General features: G+C 37.2%; 1 protein-coding gene across 1 annotated transcript; it reads left to right on the top strand.

The window, feature by feature from the left end:
* The first annotated feature begins 7,329 nt into the window (after positions 1 to 7,329).
* On the top strand, positions 7,330 to 26,557 carry CXXC4 (CXXC finger protein 4). Its single transcript, XM_027102819.1, has 2 exons — positions 7,330 to 8,406; positions 26,364 to 26,557. Exons 1-2 carry the CDS (start codon positions 7,330 to 7,332, stop codon positions 26,406 to 26,408), a joined length of 1,122 nt encoding a protein of 373 aa, XP_026958620.1. The 3' UTR covers positions 26,409 to 26,557.
* Positions 26,558 to 26,760: the final 203 nt, after the last annotated feature.

The raw sequence follows: 26,760 nt of genomic DNA, 5'->3' as shown, positions 1-26,760 counted from the left end.
ATGTATGAGGTGGGACACGAAGCTGAATAAGACACAATCCCTGATATCAAGGATCTCCAGTTCTGGTAAAGAAGACAAATAAAAAATCCCAGATAGCCATAGTTAGCGAAGAATTGAAGACATTATTCTGCATTTGTCTTACTGGCATATTCCTCCTGCGAAGAGGGTAGTTACTGTATTATTATCTACAGCATGAATTACTATGGAAAGAGGCAGTCCTCAGATACTGTGAACAGGAATTGGGAAGCTGGATTCTAGGATGTTAGGTGAGAGAGCTTCACACACCTTCCCTAACCTGGACAGTGAGTAGTTTTTATGACTAACAGGGTACACATTATTGGTGGAGGGATTAAAGCTTACCTCTGGGTTTTGAAAACACCAGCAGACAAGCTGCTAATGCCTAAGATTTATCTCTAAGTCAGTTTATTTTAGATTTACGGTATTTCCTCTGCTTGTGTTACTTCTGCTTTCTTTATTCTTTAGTAAATTCTTGTTTGACTATTTTATCCATAGCTTGGCTGTCCTACAGGTATTTAAGGAAACATAGTTTGTTCAGAGTTGCCAAACTTTCCCCAAAGTCATTAAGACTGCTTTTAGTGGTAATCTCTAAGGGTGGTAATCAGCAAAAGTGTTCTCAAGGGAAGAGGACGCTTACAGTCGATTCATGGCTGTGTGGGCCAACTTAACCTCTCCAGCAGGTTATTCTCCTTCCAGTGTTACTCTTGGGGGAAAATGCCAGCTGTCCACCAAAACTCTCTACTACTCCACAGTAGTAGAGTTTGCATCTAGGAAGTAACTGCCCCGCCATCTTTGCAGCTAGTCATGGCATGTGACTGGTTCTTGACAATTGTCAGTGAGCCGTGGTGCTGTGGGTCACCTCGAGACCAAGTCTTTAAGAAGGGATCATGCCCCATTCATGCCCTTCTGGTCATTTGATGTAGTTGATGAGCAGTCCCTCAGGGATGGCAAGGTCCCAAAATGAATCCGTGGATCCATGAATGACTCATAGAGGAGAGCCATCCTCTGATCTGAAATTCCCACCCTGGACTGTGACATGAACAGCAAATATACTTCTATTTTTTGCACTGACACATTTTGAAGTCTATCTGTTACAACAGATAAACTACCTTTTTAGAGATTCTGGATAATGATGACAATATTGATCATGATCATGATGAAAGCAGCCATGCTTTAGAGATATTTCACAGCACAACTCAAAATTTCTGCAGAGTGGGGACACTTCTTCAAGTGATACTCAAGTTGATCTTTTCCATGAAGGTATCAATGAAGCCCCTGTGCTCCTACTTCAGGTCACAAAATATACAGAGTAAAGCACAAACCATTTCCAGGGAATTGGAAGCTGTAGCAGGCATTTTGCAAAGAGAATGAACCTTAAGTTTTAGTACTTTGTAGAACTATGAATTCCGAAGTAGAGTTAATACAGGACTAAGTGTCCTCAACGATTTACCTAAAAAACCTGACACATCATTCTGGAGGACACAATGGAGAACGTGGAGTAATGTGAGACATGGTAGATATGCAAGTGGTAAAACTAGTATATATAAAAAAATAAAGGATATGAGGTATCCCAGACCAGAAGAGAGATGTTTCCCTTTATCACATTTGGCTAAGGATGTAATCAACTCCCTAGCAGAAAGGCAATGGACGTTATATCCGAGGTATGCAGTATATTGTCTAAAATATATTCTGTATGTCATATAAATGAGGGGCTTATGATCATAATTAAAGCTAAGGTTCTAGTATGCAGAGAGGGTTATTGATTAATTAATTGTTGATAGTAAGACTAGAGTAGAGGTTATAAGCATAAAGTTTTGGAGATGCTGGATTGGGTACAAACTTCAGCCCTATTACATACTAACTTTTTGACCCATCTAAGTTATCTGATATCTATGGACCTATTATTTCCAGTGGAAATAATACTAACTACTTCATAGGGTTATTTCAAGGACAAAATAAACTACCTGCAAATTACTTACTACAGTATCTGACACAGATGGGTCATTAATAGTTGCTCTTATTAATCATTAAGACTGAGTGTTCTGAGTTTTCCCTTTATCAACTGGAAAATAAAATTCTTTGGAATTTAGAGCTTATTTTCTCTCATTTGTTTAACGTTTCATCTTGAAAGTGAGCTTGAAGCATTCTGAAAAGAAAAGCAAGTTTGGCATAAGAAATCATGATATTTTTATTTGATTTTAAAAATTGTTTATTTACAAATTCAAAACCTCTAACATTGGACTACTTCAAATATTTTGAAAAGATGTTTAAGAATCTACCATCTTTCCAGTATAATGAGTGTAGGCGCTCATTAAAAGGTGTCTACATTTTGCTGATAAATTTCTTATGACGTTCAGCTCAAAAAAAAAAAAATCCAATAGAAAATTCCTTTCTTTGCTTTCACAAAGCATTGACAAAAGTATAAACATATCTTACCAATGAACTTAAGTAATTATTAACCACCCAGTTTTTTGGCTATAAATGCCAAATAACTGATTTGATTGATTTTATAACCAACTTATTCTATTTTTTTTAATTACAAAACATGCATCTTAATCAATGAGTCACAAAACAATTTGCCCCCTATTTCAATAGTTGCCCACTCTTGGTACAGCACCTGCATTTATGCACACCACGGTTCCTAACATCTTATCAATAATCAGTCCTCCAGAGTTGGCAGAATCTTGATATGGTCAAGGTCGGTCTTTTGAGATTCAAAAACAAAATGATTCAAAATGTCTTTTCAGCATGTTGTTATTATAAAAGAAACAACTCATTATTATACTTTTCTTCCCTCTCTGAAACTATATTATTGTATTATTCTAGAGTACAGTTTTAATTTTAATACAGAACTTTTACTTTGCTTTATAAGACCAATTTAAACAATCTGAATTTTTTTCCTTCCTACTTCTGTAGCTTATTATGAATCACTGTTTTTTTCTTTAAAATTATCCAAAAGATTCATATTTTTAAATATTTCAGATAACTATGAGCACACTTCATTTCAATAGTAGGATAGCATGTAGCCAGGAATATCTCATTTTCTTTAAGGCAGCAGTGAAGAAGTTAATTCATAGCTGCATTTATGAGTGAGTTTTATTTATTTTTGACCTGTGGTAAAAAGATTTATCTTTCAATTATGAAACTATTTTTCCCAAGTGTCAAGAAGTCATACTAGTATAAAATAGATTAATGTAGCTATAAAAGTAGTTTTTGTTTAAGTAAGTTTGTAATTAAAAATAGAGTAGTAAGTTAAAAATTATATTTAATCACTGGAACTACCAGATGGAATAGTAAAAGAATGGGGTTGGGGAAGCGGGTGGAGGAGAGAGAGGAGAGAGATTGAGATTGATTTTGAGATCGGTCAGACTACACACATCACCAATTTTTTTTTTGCATTCTGGCATAATAATATTTAAAAGATCCGGAGAAGCAGAACACCAATACGTTTTCCCTTACTTTAAAGATCTAAATGATCATAATGTTTAAAAGTCTTCCTGGGTACATCAGGAGTATTATTTAAAAGCCATGCGGTACGGTGTCAAATAAGAGTATTCTTCAAACAAACACGACCTTTTCTGTTTCTTGTACTGCTCTTCTCAACCCAGCCAAAAAACCCAGACAAGTTTATTTACACACACACCCGCACACGCACACACACACACACACACACCCCACACGTAGAGAGAGCAGAGAGAGAGAGAGAGAGAGGGAGAGAGAGGCGGAAACGCCCTCTTTCCATCCCTTCCAAACAATTATCTCCGAGAGAAAAAGAAAATAATCAACAGCCCTCTGTGCTGGGCTGGGCGGCTGAGCCGGAGAGCGGGGCGCCAGAAGGGAGGGCGATCGGCAGGCGAGCCGGGAAACGTGGCTCCTCCGGCGAGGAGAGGATTTGTGAAGGGGAGCGCCGGCCCGCGTGCGCCTCTTGTTCCCCGTGTAATTTGCAGCCAATCATCAGTAGGTGTCCGCGTCGCTGCGTCCTCCTCACCTCGGCGCCGATCACCCCCCCGCCCCCGCCCCCGCCCCCAGCCTCCCACCTCCTCCCTCGCCTTTCTGTCTCTCCCTCCCCTCCCCCCGCAGCCGCACACACGCACACACACAAACAGAGAGAGAGAGAGAGAGAGAGAAGGGGGGCAGAGGGAGAGAGAAGAGACCGAGAGAGAGAGAGGAGAGGAGAGGGGGAGAGAGAGAGAGAGAGGAGAGACTCCCCGACTCCCTCCCACCCTCGCACACAGCGACTGGAGACGGACGGAGAGCAACGCGCTGGGAGAGGAGAGACCACCGAGAACAGCCCCGCGCTCTCACACATACACTCACACTCGGCTCTTTCCTCTCCCCCCACCTCCTCCTCCTTCCACCCCCACCACTAACACCATCTCCTCCTCCTTCTCTCTGCAACAAGAAAAAAAAAAGCCATTTACAGGTATTTTTTTTTGATCCGCATATTTATTTATTCCCCCGTCCCCAACAGTTTGTTTACAAGTATTAAAGTTGTAATTGGGAGCTGCCAAGACACATCTGGATTTGTGTTTCTTTGTGTTAGGGGGTGATGTGCAACTAATTAAAGGCAGACTGGCAGCGTCTGCAAATTCTAAGGCTCCCCAAATAAAAAGAGACTGGTAAGTGATTGTTCTTTCTCTTTCTCTGGCTTTTTGCTCTTAAATGTTTGCTGTCCGTTGGGATTGTAAAAGTAGATTATTAATGCTGGACTCCAGCGATAAAAGGCGTCGCTGTATTAATTTATTAATTAATCTGCACCCGCCCCTCCTCCTGAATGTTAAATATGACCTTTGATCTCTATGTCTCTGGTAGACCAGACATACAATATTAGGCATGTACAGTCACATTGTTTAAAGGCAAAACAGGATCATGAAGTATGGATGTCTAATTTAGCTTTGGAATAGGACTATAGTTATTTGTGTGTGTTTTATTTCGTTTTTTAAAGAAAATCCAAACAATAGCTGTGGTTTAGGTACCTTTTTCATGCTCCAAGATGCATTGATTAAACAATAATGACCTGGATACTGGGCACAATCATTTTCTACAGTTTCTGGTGGCATTAGACCTTGAGGAGGGAAGGGGGAGGTGATGGTAATAAGGAAAGCTTCTTTTTGGAGACACCACTCTGATACTTGGAGAAAGGGACATTAAATTATTTCTTTATTTGGAACAAGGTCAAAAGACTAAAATGTTGACATTTTTCCCTCCACTCAGCGTGCTGGTATCTAATGCATGGTTGGCATAACTAGTTTTTACTGAGTAGTAGTTATTATGGTCTTGCAGTTACAATGTGATTCGCAGAAACTGAAGCTATATGCATATTCTTGCTGTGTCTTCCCCCACCCCCTTCCCAGCATCAAGAATATTTAGCCAGGAGCATTTTGGGGGCACCCTTTGTATTGCCTTCAGACCTCTGAAGGGAGCAGTTTTCCCTAATGCGAAACCACAGAGGTGGTTCCTGAATGATTAGGGACTTGCTGTGATTGAAAGATGCCTGCTAGCTTCTAATCCAGCCGGGGGTGAGGTTCCTTATCTTGATTTACTTTGCTTAATAGGGATTTGTTTACATAAACCCCTCTTTTTAGGGCACCTCATCATCAGGTCTTGAAGTTTTTGCACTTGGAGTTTGGGCATAAATGGTTCATTAATCTAATTATAAGCATAATTGCTATAATTGATATCCATTTTGAACTGAATATTTGAGACAGACTACTGGGCCCCCATTTAAAATTCCCTGAACTCCACATTCTAGACCAATATGTGGGCTTCAGAAGATGTCACAAAAAGATATTCTGCCCCCCCCAAAAAAATCTGGAAACAAAGAAACTGGTTTTTTAGGTTAATATACACTTTATGTTTTTGCTTTACTTCTCAAAAGGCTGTGATGTACCTCTCCCTCTGTGATAAACAACTAAAATACCTCTTCCTAAGCATAATAATGGCCTGTAAGCAAAGAGATGAATGCAAATACCCAGTTAACATTAAACTTTCCTGTAAAACAGAGCAAAAGAAAAAAAAATCATTTTAATGATTATTTCTTCATGGAACACCTTAAATGATTCCCCCCTACTTTTACTCAATGTAAAAAAATCAGTGACTGTGAGAGATCCTCAAAAAGTCCATGCTTTCTTCTTGTCTTGGGAATAGACTGGAGTCTCCATTAGGAATTATTGGGAATATTCTTACAGAGACTGCAGGCACTTGGTTTAAAACCTTTGACATTTTTCTGTATTATTAAAAAAAATTTTTAATCTAGTCCATCTTTCTTTTCTTTCTTTTAAACAAGTAGAACACCACCCTCTTACCCCCTCCAAGCCCCACCACCAAATGGCTTGTACAATTGAGACCCGTCCTTGGTCCATTGAATTAAGACCCTAACAGAGCCAGCTGTGCTGGGATTCAAACTAATGACCGCAGACACACAAGGACACTGTGGCAGCTGGTAGTTCTTTTCTCCCTGCCTCTTTAGTTCAGATTGTATGTGGGCAGTCTCTTAGCTCTCAGTTGTATTGTGTTTGCTTACAGTTTATACTCGGATGTATTGCAGACTTTCTCAGTACTTCATTTGCTAATTTCCTGTTCATTTTCCTCATAGGGCCATAGCAGTTTTCTACTTTAGAGCATTTGCATGCCCAGGCAGCACTTGTTCATACATTTCAAAATGTTTAAATGCCCTCTGCTTATAGGTAGTATCGCCCTCCCACCCCTGATTTGCATGTCTTTAAGCACTCCAATTGCCCTTTTCCCTCGGCATTTGTCACCCCTGTCTTTTCTCTTTCCCTGGGTATCCTGGCTATTAATACATTTTCTCAGGAGGGTTATAAGAATAGGGGGGAGGAGCCGTGGTGTGCTGTGGGGAGGGAGAGAGCGGGCCTGGGAGCGTGGGGGAAGGATGGGAATGGGGGGGGTCACGTCTTGATGATTGTTATGCAAACGACCTGACGAAGAATGTGGGAGCTTTCAGCGTCTGCGGTGGGGTGGTGAGGGAGGCTGTTTATTTATTTGTCCATCTTTTTCCTCGTGCTGCTTGTTGGAATGACTTTCTTTATTTTAGTTGTAACAGTTGGAGGATAATGCAAAGGAAGACGCTGCCTGGGAATTCACCGTCTGTGGAAATGCGCCCCAGAGAGGAATAAAGCAGTCCTCACCTTGCTCTCCCCACCCGGACCCACTTTCCCCTCCCGCCTCGGCCCCCACCCCGGCACCACCATCACCCCCTTCCCTCCCCCCCACCTTCCCCCCTTTCCCACCCAGGTGTCGGACCAGACGGTCCCCACTTCCACCCTGCACCCCTTCTTCCCCCCCTGTACCATGAACACCAATGTCTGCGTGGAGCCCGGGCCGAGCCCGGAGGCCCCGGGCTTGCCCAAGGAAAGCCACCTGCCCGAGGGGGCCCTGAACAGCCTTGTGGATTACAACTCGGAGATGGAGCGCTACCGCTCCTTTGCCACCTCCTTCTACAAGACCAACGGGGGCGCCTTCCCGCAGGCAGCCAAGATCGCGCGCATCACCACCCCCATCTTCCCCAGCAGCGCCGCCGCCGCCGCGGCCGCCGCGCGCATCGGCATGTCCCCCTGGAACTGCGACAACGCGGCCACCGCCGCCGCCGCCACCGCCATGCTCTGGGGCAGTGGCGGGGGCGGCGGAGGCGGAGGCGGCGGCGGCGGGGGCGGCGGCGGGGGCGGCGGGGGCAGCAGGAAATCCTCTTCCGCCGCCGCCTCCTCCTCCGCCGCCTCCTCGGCGATCCTCCCCGCCGGCGGTGGCGGCGGCGGCGGTGGTGGCGGCGGCGGCGGCGGCGGCGGCGGCGGCGGCGGCGGCGGCGGCAGCAGGACCAGCATGCACCACCGAAACGACTCCCAGAGGCTGGGGAAAGCTGGCTGCCCGCCAGAGCCGTCGTTGCAAATGGCAAATACTAATTTCCTCTCCACCTTATCCCCCGAACACTGCAGACCTTTGGCGGGGGAATGCATGAACAAGCTCAAATGCGGCGCTGCTGAAGCAGAGATAATGAATCTCCCCGAGCGCGTGGGGACTTTTTCCGCTATCCCGGCTTTAGGGGGCATCTCATTACCTCCAGGGGTCATCGTCATGACAGCCCTTCACTCCCCCGCAGCAGCCTCAGCAGCCGTCACAGACAGTGCGTTTCAAATTGCCAATCTGGCAGACTGCCCGCAGAATCATTCCTCCTCCTCTTCGTCCTCCTCGGGGGGAGCTGGCGGAGCCAACCCGGCCAAGAAGAAGAGGAAAAGGTGTGGGGTCTGCGTGCCCTGCAAGAGGCTCATCAACTGTGGCGTCTGCAGCAGTTGCAGGAACCGCAAAACGGGACACCAGATCTGCAAATTTAGAAAATGTGAAGAGCTAAAGAAAAAACCTGGCACTTCGCTAGAGGTCAGAGGAGATGATTTCTTGTTTCCCAGTCTCCCCCCCTCCCTCCTCCCTCCCCTGTCCTCTCCCCTTCAGGGCTTCGTGTCTGGCTTCAAGATGCAGTACCCCTTTCCTGAAGCTTCATTCAGGTTGTAAGATACAGTTGTAGGTGGTTTGCGGAGGTCATGGCCTCTCCGCCACCCTCCCCAGCTGCACTTCGCCTGGAACCGCCCTCCATATGGGGAGGGCGCCCCTCCTTTTTAGCTCCGGGAGGAAAACTAATGTAATTGGTTTGAAAAATCAGAAGTTTCACATTCAATATGGTCAGAAATTTCCCTTGTTGGTTCAAAATGACCCCTCCCCCCTTATTTTTAAAAGCATCTCTGCCCAAAGGGTGGGACACATCACATTCTATATACTTTTATTGGGCGAGACTTATTAGTGGCCCAGTTGTAAAAGTGAGGACACAGTTTGTGGCACACAAGCCTACATTCCCATTAACACACACACACACACACACACACACACACACACACACACACAGAGTAATCATTGAAACGGAAATACATTAATTCAAAAGAGGATTTTCTACCCTCTTCTAGGATAATTTTTCTCCTTACCATGACAAAATGTTTGTTTTCCTCATTTTATTTTCTGCATACTTGGTATTTTTCCGGAAAGTGGATATAGTATAGAAAGCTGAACACCATTTGCTGTTTTTAAGGAGAGATGACTTAGAATAGATACAATTTGTAGCAGGTGATGGTAATTTTATTTAAGACTGTCTTACATAGCTTAGAAACAAATGATTCCTAAAACTCAGTTACAAAAAATATAAATTTGGGGTTCTGCATTTAGCAGATTAACCATTTTGTAGTCACAAAATTGTTCTATACACCAAGCACTGTTTTGTTGGACACCCTATTTGGTCAATAATAGTTTCTTTTTCCTATATGCCCTTAAAACAGACAACGTACAGATTATCACTAAATTACTTGTTAAATTAGGCTTTTAATTATGTTAAATACAAAGATTGATGTGTTTGGTGGAAATTTCATATGGTGACCTGATCAAAACAAAAGGGGAAAAAATGGAAAATCAGAGGTAAATGGGTTTGGTGGTATATTTAGTAAAGAAATATGAACAGGTAATCATATTTAGCCTCTTGATATAATTTACAGAGTAGATGGCTAAGTGTTCATATATAGGTGGTGGATGTAGCATTAGGGAATATTCAATGGGCTGGATTGTAGGCTGAGAGCGGTTCTCACAAGTTATCATCAGAGGGAAATCTGCACATTCTTTTAAAAAATTGTGAACGTGGCTTAAAGGAGTTTTCTCCAAGAAGGACTGGTCTTTAAAAGGAGAAGGGAAAAGAGTTAAAGATCTTTGCATGTTTGAACACAAGTAAGATACAGTTTGTTTTTTTTAAGTTGTATTAATATAAGTCAAAGCAAATAGCACTTTGGAATTCCCTCAAAATCAATTTATATTGATATCATTATTGATTATGATCAATTCCATCAAAATATTGCATTGATTCCTCTTTATAAAAGAACCCATCTCTGTTGAAAGTTTGACTTTACTCCAGGGTGGTTTATTACATTTCCTTTGGCAACTCTGCTTACGCAAAGATAACAGCAATTATAAAGGCGTAGGTCCATGTGTTTTCTTAGGTGGCAAAAATTAGTTTTTAGCTTTGAATGATCTTCTCTGGATTAATATAACTTCTCTAGGTCTCTAAGGCCCATAGGCAGTTAAAATTCAGTTCATACTAAAGCCTCCTGTTATTGCCCAGTTGATAGCACTACATAGCTTTTTTTTTTTTTTCTCTCAAACTATAGTATCTAGGATTATAAAATCTAGAATTATAGATTTGGTGTTGCTAAGTGGCCTTCAACTTTTGCTAGACTCATGCACTGCCTTCATCCCAATTTAGGGTATGTAGTAGATAGGACCACTGAATAATTCTCATTTATTTAGTAAGTAACCTCTCTGAACGAGTTTAATGTGAGTACCAAGGGGTTTTCTGCACAAGTTTCTATGCTGATTTATTAGTCTAAACAAATTTCATAAGTTTCCTTTTTTCTTCCTTTTGATAGTTTTCCCACAAACTTATCATGATCCTTAAGTTTCTTAGGCTTTTTGATCACAAAATTCCATAGTATTACTTTTTCTTCTCTTTTAAAATTCTGTTGATCTTCAGAAACTGGGGTGTGGATGGGAGGGGAAACACATTTCTCTCTTTGTAGAGCTCTCTGAAGATGTTCTCCTAGCTATACACCCCTTCCTACCAGAGAATTGTTCTTGGTTCAAAGCTAAGATTCTTAATGGAATGCAATTTGGCAGAAAGAAAGAAAAAGTTTTGTTTTTTTTAAAAATTTTAATTGGCTAACATTCTAACTAGGTCATTTTAAAGCGGCAAAGGCAGCATGATTGCCTTTAGCACATGTGTAACCACACAGTTATCGTTGTAGGAAACCAGCTGGATGCATGTCAGAGTGACAGGGTTTACATGACTGAACCAAAGCTGGAGCAGTGGTTGTGGGATGGTGAAAAGTACCCCTGCTGACCTGCTTCCCTCTCTAATTTGGTTTCTGTAACTTATCATCATCTGTGGAGATGTTTTAGATGTCAGGTAGACTCCCTGGCTAAGGATAGTGATTTGGGGATTCATTATGGATATCACCTGTGGATTTCAGGTGTAAGTTCAGTAGCGAATATTTGTTGACTTTAAATTATGGACACCAATTAATATCTGGATCATAGTCATCACTACTATTCTTATTTATCACTTCAAGCCCCATGTGCTCTTCTTTCCCTTTGACTTATTCTCATGCCAAATACTGGAGGTGTAATCAGATTCTCAGGGTAAGGAAACTGAAATTAAGACAGATTCACATAGATGTGTTGGGATTCTTGCCCACATTTTTTAAAGCCTCCCCTCTGGCATTCCTTTTAAAACTGCTTTACTTATTTCCACGTTTTCCTGCTTAGCCTCATGTTAAGAGCATCTTAATTCCTTCAAAATATATTAATAAAATCACCCCTTTATAGTATTCCATATGATAACAATGCACATAAAACAAACTTAGTTTTCCTATGATACTGTGCACTGTATAGTTGCATATAAGACTATTCATTTAGTCAATTACTCTACTAAAAAAATGATCACTGGTTATTCAAAGCAGTCATTACAAATTCTGTATGCCCCTGTGCAACAAAACTTATCTTAAAAACTTGTATCCTCAATGATCAATATTAAGTTCCCATATATTTTAAGAAATGTGATTACATAGTATGATAATACATTATATGACAGGCCTTTGTCTCACACAAAGGTAATCTCATACAAAGGGAATCCTGTAGTTTTTATATTCACAGCAGTTACATTTCTGATACTAAGATCTAACTTTTTTTAAATCTCCCAACCTGATATGACTCAAGGGAGAAAATTGTCCCGTGGGTAACCCCAGCCTCGTAGTCCCTGAACATTGTTCAGGTGACATGATTGATCTCTGTGGGACAGCATTAGAGACCACACAGATCTGGTTTCTCTCCCATTAGCTGATTTATGGAATTACATTAGTAAGCAGTGCCTCGGGAGACTTCCCTGCCCCCGCTCTTGGCTCTCTGCTGAGCGTACACACCGCTGCCACCCAGGCTTTCTCTGAGCTAGAGGCAGGAGTTGGAAGAACATTAGAGTGAAGAGACTGAGAAACTGGAAAGTCAGGAAAAAGGATAATCTCATCTTCTTTCTTTTCTCTCTTTTAAAAATTTATCTGCTGAATGAACGGGCCCCAAATAATTTTCCGCAAGTTAGGTTGAGGTCCTAAGAGGTCTCGTGGAAAGCATCCAGATATTGCCCCACTCTTGGTAACTGGATTTCGAAGAGTGTTCTAAGGGAGGAGGGACACATTTCCTATATACGACGTTAAGTTCTAAGAGCTTCAACCACACAAATGGCAATTGTAAAATTCTGGACAGAGCATTGTCTGCGATTTTTGCAGGAAGGTGGCACCTGCTTCCCCACCTTTTCATTTGTAGACCACACATGAAATAGGTGTGTCACTCAAACTCAGACTCTGTATGGTTAAATAACGAAACCGGTCAACAATTGAACATGTCATATAAGATTTGGAAGTTTGTGACAAAAAAAACCTACAGGTAAAATACAAATGTTTCGTATCTTAAACTGCAACATACAACAGTTTGTCATTTTATATCATAGTTCAAAAATGGGTTTTCAGTTTCAAGAATCAAAAACATCCCAGTATAAAAATACACATTTTTGTTTTAATCAAAAGGAAAGAGGAAACTTTTCAAGAAATTCAAACCAAATGATAGTAGATTAACACTAGAATGTAATATAGAAATAACATAGGGAAAAGAGTCTGAATTTCATAAATGCTAAGGAAAAAAGCTCAGAAAAGTTCAGCTTTGACTAAAGGCAGAAAATAGATTTGTTGCCAAGACATCAAAGTGTAATGCAAGTCCAGTGAGATTCTTTCCATCACTAGATTTAATACAAGTTAGTCAAAGTTGTTTTTAAAAGAACCACACATTTTAAAATAATTCCTAAATGAAAATCATACCCCTTCTCATCCAAACATCATGCAAATTCTAACCAATCTTTTGGATGGCAATTAGGAATAGTAGAATAAAAGCAATTAAAAGCATTTGTAAATTATCCTGTAAGAATGTTTGTTTGAAGTTCAGCCATCATTAAACAAAATAAAAATAAACAATCAAAAAGCCAGTAACAACAAACTTTAGACTTTAATCATATAAAAGTATTTGGATATTTTAAGTGAGAATGGAAAGTATATCTAGTGATGAAGGAAAGAAAAGTTAACTTGATTTTTAAACTTTTTAATGAATTGATTACTGAAGCATTGCTGCATATTTTGGTTAGTTTTAGTCAACTGTTCTCCTGGGTGAATAATTAAGAATTTTGCGCAGTGCAGACTTACAGATTGACAAATACAGGACAATTTAGTAAAATAGTCTGTAAGACTAAAAACTTAAGGTGTTTAAAACGACATGGGCATTTCATCCATATTTGTTCTAGAGTACAAGGTTGGAGACTGAAGAACTATGTCAGGGTGATCCTGGAGACACTGGTAGAATATTCCCTCTGGATATAAACGTAAACCAAAAAACTACTGGAGTGTTCCCCAGGAACAGGTTGAAGTGTATCTTAAAAAAAAAACTCATCTGAAGTAGTTGGTGCTCTTAGAACTTACTGTTCAATCTCAATTGGTCAGATTGAATATGTAGTTTACTTTTACCAGAAAACAATTCACTTTTTAATTTTGCTTTGGAAAATTGTAACAAAATGTCCTACTATCCAATAAGTTTCACAAGCCTGGATATGCTTCAGTCTCTTACATTTATTTTTATTCATATTTTACAAATATTAAAAATGAGCTCATTCATCATATAAAAATACCTACTTAAATTAGTAGGTTAAATTCAAGATTTATTGAAAGGCCCATGTAAATATGCAAGTTGGAGAAAGGACTACTTCTCTTTCAGTTTTCCTCTTTATTTTATTTTTTATTTTTCTATATTTTTATTTTTTTGCGGTACGTGGGCCTCTCACTGTTGTGGCCTCTCCCGTTGCGGAGCACAGGCTCCGGACACGCAGGCTCAGCGGCCATGGCTCACGGGCCCAGCCGCTCCGCGGCATGTGGGATCTTCCCGGACCAGGGCATGAACCCGTGTTCCCTGCATCGGCAGGCGGACTCTCAACCACTGTGCCACCAGGGAAGCCCTTCCTCTTATTTTTGGATTAGTTTTTTAAAAGCAAAAATGAGCCCAAAATAATGGTAAAATCTTTCATCTTTATAAGTGTGATTTTTCAGTCACCAATTAGAACGTCAGATGATCTTGGCTGGGGAAGTAGAGCACTCTAGATAATATCTTTTTTTTTTTTTTTTTTTTAACAAAAACCTGTTTTCAAGACAGTACTTTCTTTGGTGGGATCAGTGTAAATTTTGAGGATTTTGTGCATGCATAAGTGTATTCCTTCATTTGTGCTGCAATGCTTCTGCTCATTCTTAACATACTTTTTCATCTAGCATTTATGCTATTATCCTTAGTAGTTTCAAAATATTGAGGGAGGGACACACAGGTGGTTTTATCCTTCAGTCATATCTTGTTCCATCACATGCAAACACCTGTCCTGAAATTGAATTATTCTGCAGGGTAATCGAAAAGTCTCCCTCTATTCAGCATCACATGTTTTCTGTTGTTTATTGAGTTATGTTGCAGCATACTTCAGATGCGACAGACATTTAATAATGTTGAAGACTTAGCTCTGCAGGGGCTAAAAGGATCCCAGCAGGCTTGTTAACTTCTACTCTAAAACATTATGAGAAATATTTTTTTCTCTGTGAAACTCCAAGGCTTTCTCTTAATTTATTTCAAGAACATAAGAATCCATAGCCAGGTATGAGAGCGAACCTGTGAAATTTTTTTGTTTTTCTATTTTTTTGATCTTTAACCTATCGATATCACGTTACATTTCTTACTCAGAAGACAGTGGCAAAGCAAACAACTGCTTTTCCAAAGAACTAATAGCTAAAGATGCATTTCTTTGGCTGATATAAAACCAAATATAAATTATATTTAGAAAAAACAAACTACTAGTTTCTTGGCTTTTCACTTATTTTATAATTAAAAATAATATTTGGGCCCTTGTGGCTACATTTAGGTGATAGATTGTGGGAAGAGCCACTAGTTTCAAGTAACTTACCAGTTGAACAATATTAGCTCCATCAGCATTACTTCTCTGAACTTTATTTCCTCAACTGTGAAATGGACATAGTAATACCAACCTTCACTACAACTTTTAATATTGTGTGTAGGTTCATGTTCTTTGTATACTGATAGATGCTATACGATTTCTCATTCCTAATTTAAAGTCATCAATAAAAAGTAGAGGAGAAGACAATTACATTTACAGATAATTCAGTATACCAACAAGTTACTTACAGTTATCAGAAATTAAAGCCCATGTAGACTATTTTGTGGCTTTGAGTTTTCTGAATATTTGTCTTAATCATCCAGTTCACCAAAGATCTGGCATGATTTCTCTTGGAAAGAGATAAACCTGATAAACAAATCCTCCTTCCTCACCAAAGGCACACCACTACCATAAATTTCTGTATCTTTTAATAGATTTTGTGTGTGTGTGTGTGTGCATTTCAACTCAATACCTTTTTTTGGCTACTATTTCCTTTATTTGGACAGACAGGAGTTGTTCTAAATGTGCATTTGTGAGTTTAAGAAAATCATTGTAAGAAATGGTTAAATGCTCGTCACAGATTCTGGTTGGAGAACATATTTACAAACACTGGAAAATTGTAGAGTTACTCTTGTTTTTGAAGATGGGGTGTGTGCGTGTGTAAGTGTGTAGGAAGTTAAACAGGTAGATACACATTTTGAGATTAAAAAGTGAAGTGACTATGCAGAGCTTTTTCTTTTTAATAAGAAGAGAGTATTTATGAAATGAAGAACGTTAGTGAGCAATAATAGAAAATGCTGTTGGTTTTCTGGGAGAAAATAGTGATAAGCCCTAAAAGATTTGGAATACTAACCAAGAAAGCTTTAAAAATGAAGGAGAAAGAGATATTCAAGCCAGGGTGCAATGCAGTATCTAGAAGAAGTTCTGTCAGGATAGGGTATGGAAGTCTGCTTTGCTGACTATAACTGCTGAAGCAGTTATAGAAGTTTTGCAGAGAATGGAAACAATAAAGGGGGGAGATAATGTTTTCATGCTTGACTCAATACATTTGGTTAGGGAGTCAGAGCTGAGTCTAAAGTTCAGTGGAGTGGCCGCTGAATTAGAGACAAGGAAAAACAGATTGTGTTTTAGCTGATGTTATTATGTTTACTTATGCCTTTGAAACATTTGGTAGAATAACTCCCGAGTGTAACTGAATACTTCCAAGATGGGTGGAAGATGGGATTCCATTTAGGTGTCATATTCATCTAAACTCATATTTCAGAGGACGTTCTGGAGCAAGTGAAGAAAAGTGTCAAACTATGGGGGAAACTGTGGTGAAAGTGCTGCTTCTTGCTCAAGGACTTAAAAAAAACCTCTGGATGATTGATAGTATCAAAAGGATAGAGATCAAGTAGGATGAGAGAAGAAAGGGATAAATGTTTATAGAGCAGGAAGAGTCATGGGCATTTCTGTGTATTTCAGCAAATCTGGCAAATTCTGGAGAAGATGTATTTTCTTTAAAACTTTACAGAGTGAAAAGAGATGAAATAAATTTTTAAAAGAATAATAGACTATATAGATTTAATTGGAAATGATGATTATGAGTGATGGTGAATCAGTGGCAGAAAAATAACTGTGCTGGGCAAAGACTTCTCTATGGGAAATGTTTGTAGGTTAAATGAGATCAGGGATGGTTTTAATGGAGTCGAGAATAAGGAAAAGAGATAAAATTCTCAGTTGTATGTAGATGAATGCAAAGTGAGATGTGGCATCTTCTCAGAAACACTCAGTGTGCTCTAATTGTCAGTCATGAAAAACAAAATAGAGAACACTAGCCTTTAAAATGCCAAAGGATATACATATTGGTTCTTCTATGTAAGGCTGCTATCCATAGAGTTAAATGCGTTATGAAGTGGAGTGGTTTTGGATTTTCCTCATGTGATGCTTTTCACATGTACATGTTATTTGTATGGTGTGAAGCTGTGTTTTGCAAACTGCAGGTGACAACACATTAGTGGTCCATGAAAACCAATGTGTTGGCTTATCGCCAGGATTTTTAGAACATAGAATAGAACGGAATGGAGCAGAAAATATATGTGTATCACATGTAGTAAGAGTACATATTGTTAAACTTTTGTTTCGGTTATGTATGTACACATAAATGTATGTGTATGCATGTACTAGGCTGCTATGTAGAATGTATTTCCAACTGTTGATTGCAGTCAAAAAGCTTGAAAAACACTAGTTTAGTGACAGCCACAACACTATTGAACAAATCTGTAGTGAGGAAAGAAATTACATTTGTAAATGGAACAATGTTACCAAGATAAAGAGTAAAATGTAAATGTGTTTCTATAAGCAGTGTGTCTTTACTTCTCCTAGGCAGGTCTGTACCTAGAAGGTATATTCATGAATTCATGGTATATACTAAACACATGGTAAACCCTTGATAAATTCAATTCAATTCAACATATCTTTAGGTAGGAACTGTTATTTTCTGAGATTTGTAGTAAGTGCTGTGGATACATACACACATCTTCGCTTAAGGAACTCAAACTTTTCCTTATTCCTAACTGCCTTTTTAAAATACCTATGTCATTCCCTAATTCTACATCTTAATCTTTCATCCAAGATAATTAGCTCCCTACTTACATTCTTAATTCTCAGCCCCCCAAAATGGACGCATTTCAAGTGATATAATTGTAACTTTAGAAAACTCTGAAAGCAATCTCACACCTATTTAAAAGCCTTGGGATTCCTTAATTCATCCTTGGCCTAGTTGTTCCCAGATCTAGATAAGAAACACATACTGCTATCTGTGATTTCTACTTGGCTACCTCATGTGGTTATGTTGTGTAGCATTAAGTTTTCTATTAGTACTCCAGAATTTTTCAAGGAATAAGAAAAGAAAAAGGAATTCTTGCCTTGAACATACTGAGAATCTACAGTATGACTTGTTATATCAAGCATATTTTACAGAGTACTGGAAACCCTTGTATGACCTGAATAAGAGAAAGAGCTATATTGAAAGAAAGAAATAAAGGAAGGAAGAAAAGAAGAAAGGGAGGGAGGGAGAGAGGGAAGACAGGCAGACTGTAGTGTTATAGATTAAAGAGAAATGAGAAAGGAGCATGTTGGCAGAAAGGATTGTCATGTTCAAGGTCATCTTTTTGAGTCTGGTTTAAATAAGAAATTAGTAGAAATGGTTAATGCCTCAAATTTTATTTGAAAGATGCCATGAGTCTGGGTTTAGATTCACTAGAACCACTCAGCATTTTTTCTTTTCATTTACCATAGTGGATAAAATAGTTTCATGTAAACTAACTAGATTTTTTTTCCTCCTAATTTCTCTTTAAGAGTAATTTGCTCAAGTCTGTAATTAGAAACATAGAAATGCCAAGATGGGAAAACTGATGCTAAAAATTGATGATGGTGTTTAGGGAGATAGAGGCCATCAGCATCTATAAACAACTAACTGTTCAAAAATATCAGTGTAATTTTTAAGGGGTTATACAGAGAATTTCCTGGAAAATACAGAATTGCACATATAGAAAAGAGTCCAGAAAAATGATGAAAAGAATATTAATCACTACAGCTTATAAATCCTGTGCCTGAAAAAGGTTAGGCTTATTAATTTACTCTACTAGTTAGTTAACTATGCGATTGTGACTCTGTTTGCATGAAGATGGAGTACATGATACACATAGAAAAAGAAGTAGTACATGGAAATTCCCTGAGGAGAAATTTGACTCTTAAATTAAGGACTTGCTCTAGAACAAGATATGGTGATACCATGTTAATGTAGACTGCTTCAGAGTGTATGCCCTCTTAATGAGGGAGATTAACCAAAATACATTTCTAAAGAGCCAAGTAACATGTAATAACTTGATTAACTTAAAATTGTTGACTATATACCTTTTAATTTTATTATTTAAACAGAAAATTAAGGGAAGAAACCAAGAAGTCAGCATGACTGTGAATTTAAACATTCAGTGTAATGGCAATTGCGGTTATTAAAAAGGTTTTTTTTTTTAAAGAAATACTCCAACATGTGATTCTCAGAAGTATAGTTTTAATCAAGTACATTATTTTGCTGATAATATCTAATGACTGTGAAATGTTTGGAATTTTCTCTAAATTCCTCCAAACAATTAATGGACATAAAACATGCTTTGGTTTCTAGGCTGGGTCTATCTCAGTGGTTGGCTTTTTGTCATAGAAGATACTGAACCAAATGAAGTTCAGTGACTACATTCAATATATTATAGAACTTAGCCCAAGAGGAATTTTCTATTAAACTTATTTTCACTTTTTATGTAATATAGAAAAAAAATGAATATTTCTCAAATTCCCACATCTCTAATAATCAAAAAGAAGCACCATAATTTGAATTTCTTATAGAGATTAGGTATAACTATTGTATTTTATTTGAATAGAAGTTAGAGGCTGTCCAAATCATGGCTTTGATGGTTTTAAAAATCACCTCAAAAAAAAAAAATCACCTCAAGTTTTTTAACTGACCTCCCATTTCTTCACATTTTATGTGAATATTTCTTCTCTTCAATAAAAGGTGACAGTTCACTGTCTGCTTTAAAAAAATAACCAAAATTTACAAAAATTGTCCAACAACTTGGTCATGAAAAGAATGCTGGTGGTGTTTTCAATAGCTAATTAGCAATGATCTCACCTAAAGGTATTGTTGTAGTCAACAGGGATCAGTAGAGTGACTTTGAGGGGAGATAGAATTATTTAACTTGTGTCTGCCATATATATATATATATATATATATATATATATATATATATATATATATATATATATGAATTCATACATTCATATATATGTATGTCTATTCAGATTCATTATCATATAACCATATATTTTTTCATAAAGATTTAAACATATTGGCATATATAAATAAAATTAACTCTAGATATTTTAATCATTCTTGACAGTATTGATTTTATTAACCTGATTTTTGCTTTTTTAATATCAATTTTACTTTTAATTTCCTTTCACACTTCCTCTTATACATAGGTTAAAAATAATATATAAAATATTTTTTCAAAAGCATCTTTTAAATTTATGGATTGTTGAAAATTTTTTCTCTTTCTGCTTATCCTGGTACCATCCCTATTATAGTTTATTTTTATAAATCCAGGAATATTTTAATCACTAAACTACCCATGTGTAACACAATAAATTTGCTTATTGTTGGAAGGATGTGGTTTGAAGTGTTTTTACCAAAAGCAATTGAAATATAATCCTATATAGCATTAATCAAGACACTTGCCTAAATCAAGTAGTTACATTAGATACTGAGGCCAAAAGTTGGTGCCTTTTTTGACCACTTCTGGGCCAGTGGGAATTTTGGTGTCAACCTGTTACTTCTCTTCCTACCAACCCACTCCTTCCCCATATACACACACACCCACCTTTGGACAGTTGTTTTCCTTACTGGCTCTACCACCATATTGACTTGATTTAGCACCTTTCCAACATAGTCTATAATCTCATCTTTCCATTTACAAAAGTTAGCTAAGTTTAAAGTCATGCCATCACAGTGGTGATGGGGAGGGTGGTGGTGTTCTCATAGGAGGGGGGAAGAGGAAGAGCCCTCATATTTGCAAGGCAGAAGAAGTAGCAGGAACAATAGCCCACAGGGAATCGATCCTAATGAAAAAGCCATCTCTAGTTCCACCATTAATCAGAGAAATCCTGGCCCCAAATGTCAGTTTGGAAACCAGAAAAGTGGAATGCTCCTTATAATCATATTTAAGACCTCCAAAAATGTGGGTCATAAAAGTTATGCAGTTACTTATTTGGTGCTTTCTCCCTTTTAAAGAGGGGTCTAATATTCCCATTAGTGGTATTTGATAGGTGTTTTTAGTTTACATCTGGATCATGGCCAAAATAAGGTGTGAGTATACCAAAGACTTGTACAGTTATATGATGAATGAATCTGAATTATGAGAAAAATTAATCTGGTAGACAGCACATATATGATACATGTAAATTACAACAGGACAGAATGAGAAAGTAAGTTAGGTGTACTTTGAAAAGGGGAAACAGTGTATACTTATATTAATCCATATATTTTAAAATATTGGAATTGTTAAAATATAAAGTTATTTTTAATTATAATAACAGTAAATTATTGGGCTGTGAGTTTATCATTTATCATAAATTAATTGTTCTCTCAAACTTACTGAACTATGCTATACCTGTGCTTGCTAATAATTCTACTATAGTTATTGGATTATGGTTTTTAAAATATACTATTTGTAAATAGGATATAGAAAAATATTTTTGCCTAAAACATCTTGGGGAGTCTCTAACATTTACTAGGTATAATTTTAGACCATAACTACTGATCATCCAAATTTGTAATAATGTGCATGTGTGTGTGTCTTCACATTCACAATATTGTACAGTATATGTAATACAATTTTCCATTTCTCCAATTAGGTTTTGAAATTTTGTTGGTACAAAAATTAAGAACCTATATCACTTGATATTTTAGCATTTTTTGTGAATCAAATCAGAAAAAAAGTAGTTTTTTTTTTAACCATGAGGAATCCTTTTCCTTTTGTTCAGCCACAATACCCCAAAGTTTGAAAGTTTCATATGAAGCCAAAACAAATATAATCAAATGTCTAAAGGCAAACAATGATTCCTGCTATTCTTTTTTTGTCATATTTATTCATGTACTTCCTGTTGCAGAATTTCAGTGATTCATTAAGGTTTTCAAGTTCTAGTGCAAAGAGGTAAATCAAATGCGGTGAGGGGTTCCAATTTCAAGGACTTAGATGCTCAGAAGTCTAAGAAACTTATAGTGGAGCTTCTCACAGTGAAAACAAAAGTTTTTATTTGAAATATATGTATTACAAAAGAGTTTATAAGAAGCTGTATTGGCTAACTACAATTCGAAATTGCTTTGTTTTTGGTTGGAAAAAGCATACTTCCCATAGTTATATGGGGATCGGAAAATGATTGGTGTTTATGTTTCTTTAATTAATAATAAATGGGGAAACAGGAAATTATTTTTTGATTAATCTAAGAATAATGGTACCCCAAAATACTGACTTCAGCTTGGGAAGTATTGTATTAGAGCCATCCTGTTTCACAGTAGAATTCTGAAGGCCTATGTGAATCACTGAGACTTTTGGATTAGAAACTACATGAATAAATATTGGAAAGATATAGTTAACTTTAGTTACAGAATTTGCTAATGTCTTAATTATTATCTCAATTTATAACTTTTATGCATTCTGAAGTGAATTTCAGCATCGAGTTGTCTTTTATTTGCTCTTTAAAAACTCATGTCTAGCTTTATTAAAAATGATTAGTTTTGTTTGGTGTCCTGAATACTGCAACATTTTACATATTGTATCTAGCTAGAAATGAATAGCCAATCCCATATAAATTCATATGTAGGAAAGTATAGATACCCACTTTCAGTTTTTAGGAGATGAGTTTTTATTAGGCTTGACATATTTTAAACAAGAGTATGTAGGTGCATACCCGACCTAAAGATACCACAGTTCACATGACTGCCTACCAAGCACCAAAAGAGAAAGTTATGCTCAAATTCTTAAGGTAGCGGATTTGGGGATGTTTACTGATTTTAGGTCATTTAATTATTTCTTCATTGCTGATTTAATGAAAATCAAGCTGAAATACATTTCTGCCAGAGACATATTGATAATTTTTGTATTCATTTTTTTAAAGAAGTAAATGTAAAACGTACTTAGATTTGGATTATATAATTATTTTATTCAATAATTTGCCTTTTAAAGTTATTTAGGAGGAAAACAGAAGGCATTCCTTTAAACTTGAAGGTCATTCTGGGTCTGGCTCTTGTAGGGGTGAATTCCCTGGAACACCATGTTTTACAGCAGTACCAGGAGAACTGGGGGCTGCAGGTTTCTCCCCAGGCCTCCTGGGAGCAAGGCTGCTGTTTGCCAGTGTTTGCACCGGTGTGAGCGGTGAAGACTGCCTTAAACAATGCTGATCAACTCAATTCTATTCTTTACCTCCCCACCCCCTTCTCTTCCTGGGGAATCTGGTTTCCCTGTCACTCAGGATAACGATTTCCTGCAAGCATCACTGAGATCCAGAAAGTCACTGTAATCTCATCAAGAATGTGATTCCCCAGCTGGGACTCTTGAATTTATATAACCTGAAAGTAGCTGGTTAGGGTGCTTAATCCACCACATTGGTGTGGTGAAGCCCCCCAACCATTTAAAATAGAAGTCCTCTTACAAAGACGACCTCATTAGAGAAGATATGTCCCCAAATTAGGACAGACTTAATTAGAACCCATAATTTAACCCAATGGTTTACATATGAAAACAGTGTTGCTACCCCCATTCTGGCTTAAAAGAATCAATCCAGGCCTTAAGGAAATTTCCAGTGAGCCAGTGAAAATTGGGCAGGAGATTGGATATACATCTGTTTTGTGTGGCCTGTGGGATGCTGAAGCGTTTTGTTTCTTTTTTTAACCCTGAAATAAAACTTAGAGAATCCTCACTTCAAGTTTCTGGTGAATGCCTTGAAGATTTGTTCCAATTAATGCACCAGTGATTTTCCTAAATTTTCTCACATATTTTAGGTGATTTCCCAACTAATCATTTTTAGGGTTCAACCTCAAAGATCTTAATATAAGGGAGAAATAATTTTTAATAGGTGCATCCCTGCTTACCTTCTCCCTTTCCCTGTAGCAATAAATTGTCTGTATCCTTATTTTTGGAGATACATACTGGTCTCAAAATTGTATACATGCTGATATGTACACATCACAGTGCAATTTTGTGACAGGTCATGACAGTAAAGAAAACTAGCTCTCTGCTTTTCTCATATCGGCATTATCTAATTACTATTTAGTGCTAACAAGCATTGAGAAGCGATTATCTTTTTCCTCACAACAATGACCTTTGATCTCGGGTGGCATTTTATAAAGATTGCTTTTCCTAAATATTGCAGATGAAACTGAGTGGTGGAAAGGGGCACAGGAAGAGCCAAGAATTGGAAGAGAGATTTAAAAATGAAACTAAGACATAAGGAGTTCATCTCATTTAAAAAATGTGCTCCATATATTTCTTCTGTTTATCTTCATAAACATATATGTTTATCAGGATACAAGATATATAAGTATATACTTACAGTCTTATTTCCAGTTGGCATCTGAGAGTAAGTTGGCATCTCTTTGTCACATACTGTACACATAAATGTGAATATATATGGATATATATGCACATGTTTATTTTTCATGTGTGATTCTGCAATGCATGGATATGCTTAGATCTAACTTATCTTGTTAAAAATGACTACATTTATATAAGTATGCATACTTATATAAAATTTATTCTTAGTTGGCATCAGACAGCAAGTTAGCATCTGGTGTAAACTAAGTTTTCATTTACTGCTTATATATATATGTGTGTGTGTAAAGCACGAATATTAAGATGAATGAATATATTTCCTTATTATTTCATACAGTACTTTTAATAACGATTAAATAAGTGTAATGAGCATATATAATTATATATATCATTTAAAAGTTACTTTTTTAGAAGTAGTAAAGGGGTTTTTCTCACCAACCAAGTCAAATGATGGGGATCCAGGTATGCGTAGTGAACTGGCGAGAAGAAGACAGATTAACCCATGAGGAGTAGGGAGTACAATATTAGTAAGTACTATTTTTATGGGAATAATGGACCTTTTTGTTTGTGATTTTAGAAAATATTCACAAGTTTTAATATTTTTTGTATACCTATATGTAAACTTGAATTAGACAGTGTTAGTTTGTTCTTAACACGTTCATTGTGAAATATATCATGTTGACTATGAGCACAGTTTTTTTAAACTTCTATTTAATACAGATAAGCCAAAATGGTTATTTTATTCATTTAAATTTCATTTGACCTCTCAATTAACACAGTTTTATTTTTAGATGACATTGCTACAGTAGGACGGTGTCAACCAAATAAGTCATATATGAGAAAGTAAATAAAAGCTAACCTCAATTATTAAAGAGTGTTTGTAGTAGAATTTTTCATGTATTTTCTGAAAATTCAAGTGCTGTTAACACTGTCTTAAGATGTGTTTACAAGGGATGTGTGTGTGTGTGTGTGTGTGTGTGTGTGTGTGTGTGTGTGTGTTCTTTTATACCTACTCAGTATTTTGGTAATATTCAACATAACAATTTACATACGTACTAATCTATAGCAGCTGTCTTATAGGCTACACAGGCTTGTTGGACAGGTCTAAGGAAGAAAATCAACTTCTTTTTGCCCTCCGAGAAAATTTACTCTTAGCTTGTTTTTCCTCATGTATCATCAATATGTACTCATGTGATTCTGTTTTATAAAGAAGAGTATGGCATGATGAATGACTGTAACGTTAATATATAAAGGAAAATTTGATAGCTTAACTACTGTTTATCCAACGAAAAACCCCACAGTAACTGTAAGCTTCTCATTAAAAGTATTGCTCATACATTTAGTGCTGGCTTATTACTCCTTTGGAAAACTATAGTATTTTTCTGGTGCAAAAGGATCATTATGCTCCACTGAGTATCATTGGTTAGTTATAAGTTTGTCTCATATATATGACATTAATTTGTTGCAAATGCAGACATTTTAAAATAGTGGTATATTTTGTCCGTATAGTTCTCATTCCATTATATGTAGGAATGTTTAGCATTAGTAGTTATTAAATATAGATGTAATATTGATGTTATATTTGTTGTCCTGTCGTAAAAGAAATTCTCCAGAATAAAGAAATTACTTCACTGAATTCTGAACATCAGCCTTACATAGGCTGCATATGTATGTAGCAGATACAGATTTTAAGTATGCTTGCTGGCTCTAGCAAGCGTACTTAAAATGCAGCCTATGTAAGGCTGATGTAAGTATATACTGTATCTGGTCTTCCTACTATTGGCTAATAGTTTGAACCTCCCCCTTTCTTCTGATTGCCATCCATGTTCTAGGCTGTGTGTCCTATATTTTTTAGGCCAATATGTTTTAATCATTATATTTAGTAAATTATCATTAAATTCAATATTCTAATTTTTGTAATATTCTAAGATTAAACATTTGTTTTTTATTAAATGTTGAAATATACAAGTCATTATGTTGTGTATAGCTGACTGAAAATATTACTGAAGTGTAAAGGAAAAAAATCTAATTTTATATTGACATAGAAAGAAAACTTAACTTGTTTTCTTGCTCTTTTTTTATAGAGAACACCTGTTCCCAGCGCTGAAGCATTCCGATGGTTCTTTTAAAGCAGTAGTATATCTTATTTTCAAGGCATTTGGAAGTGAAAGGCAAACTAAATGTCTTGTTTTAAGAAACTGCTTAGTCCACCACTGAAGAAAATATCCAGATATTATTTTCATTTTATGTATAGGGGTTTCTTCAAAAAAAAAAAAAAGTAAAAGAAAAGAAAAAAGACATATAAAAATAATCTGGGAGCTTGGGGAATTGGCCAGTCTATTTACTTTCAATACCCTGATTCTTTCTTTGATGTAATTTAGCTATCCTAGTGAAGTTGTTGTCTATTTTGAAAGTGGCTGTAAAAAATAAGTTTGGGTAAGCCCCTGCTGTAAAATCATGTATCTTTGCAAAGTACATATC

The sequence above is a fragment of the Aethalodelphis obliquidens genome, unplaced genomic scaffold, assembly GCF_003676395.1.
Source record: "Aethalodelphis obliquidens isolate GAN/ISIS:26980383/991018 unplaced genomic scaffold, ASM367639v1 scaffold6, whole genome shotgun sequence".
NCBI classification, from domain to species: Eukaryota; Metazoa; Chordata; class Mammalia; order Artiodactyla; family Delphinidae; genus Aethalodelphis; species Aethalodelphis obliquidens.
The sequence above is the reverse complement of the archived record's forward strand: the minus strand, read 5'-3'. Positions and strand labels throughout refer to the sequence as shown.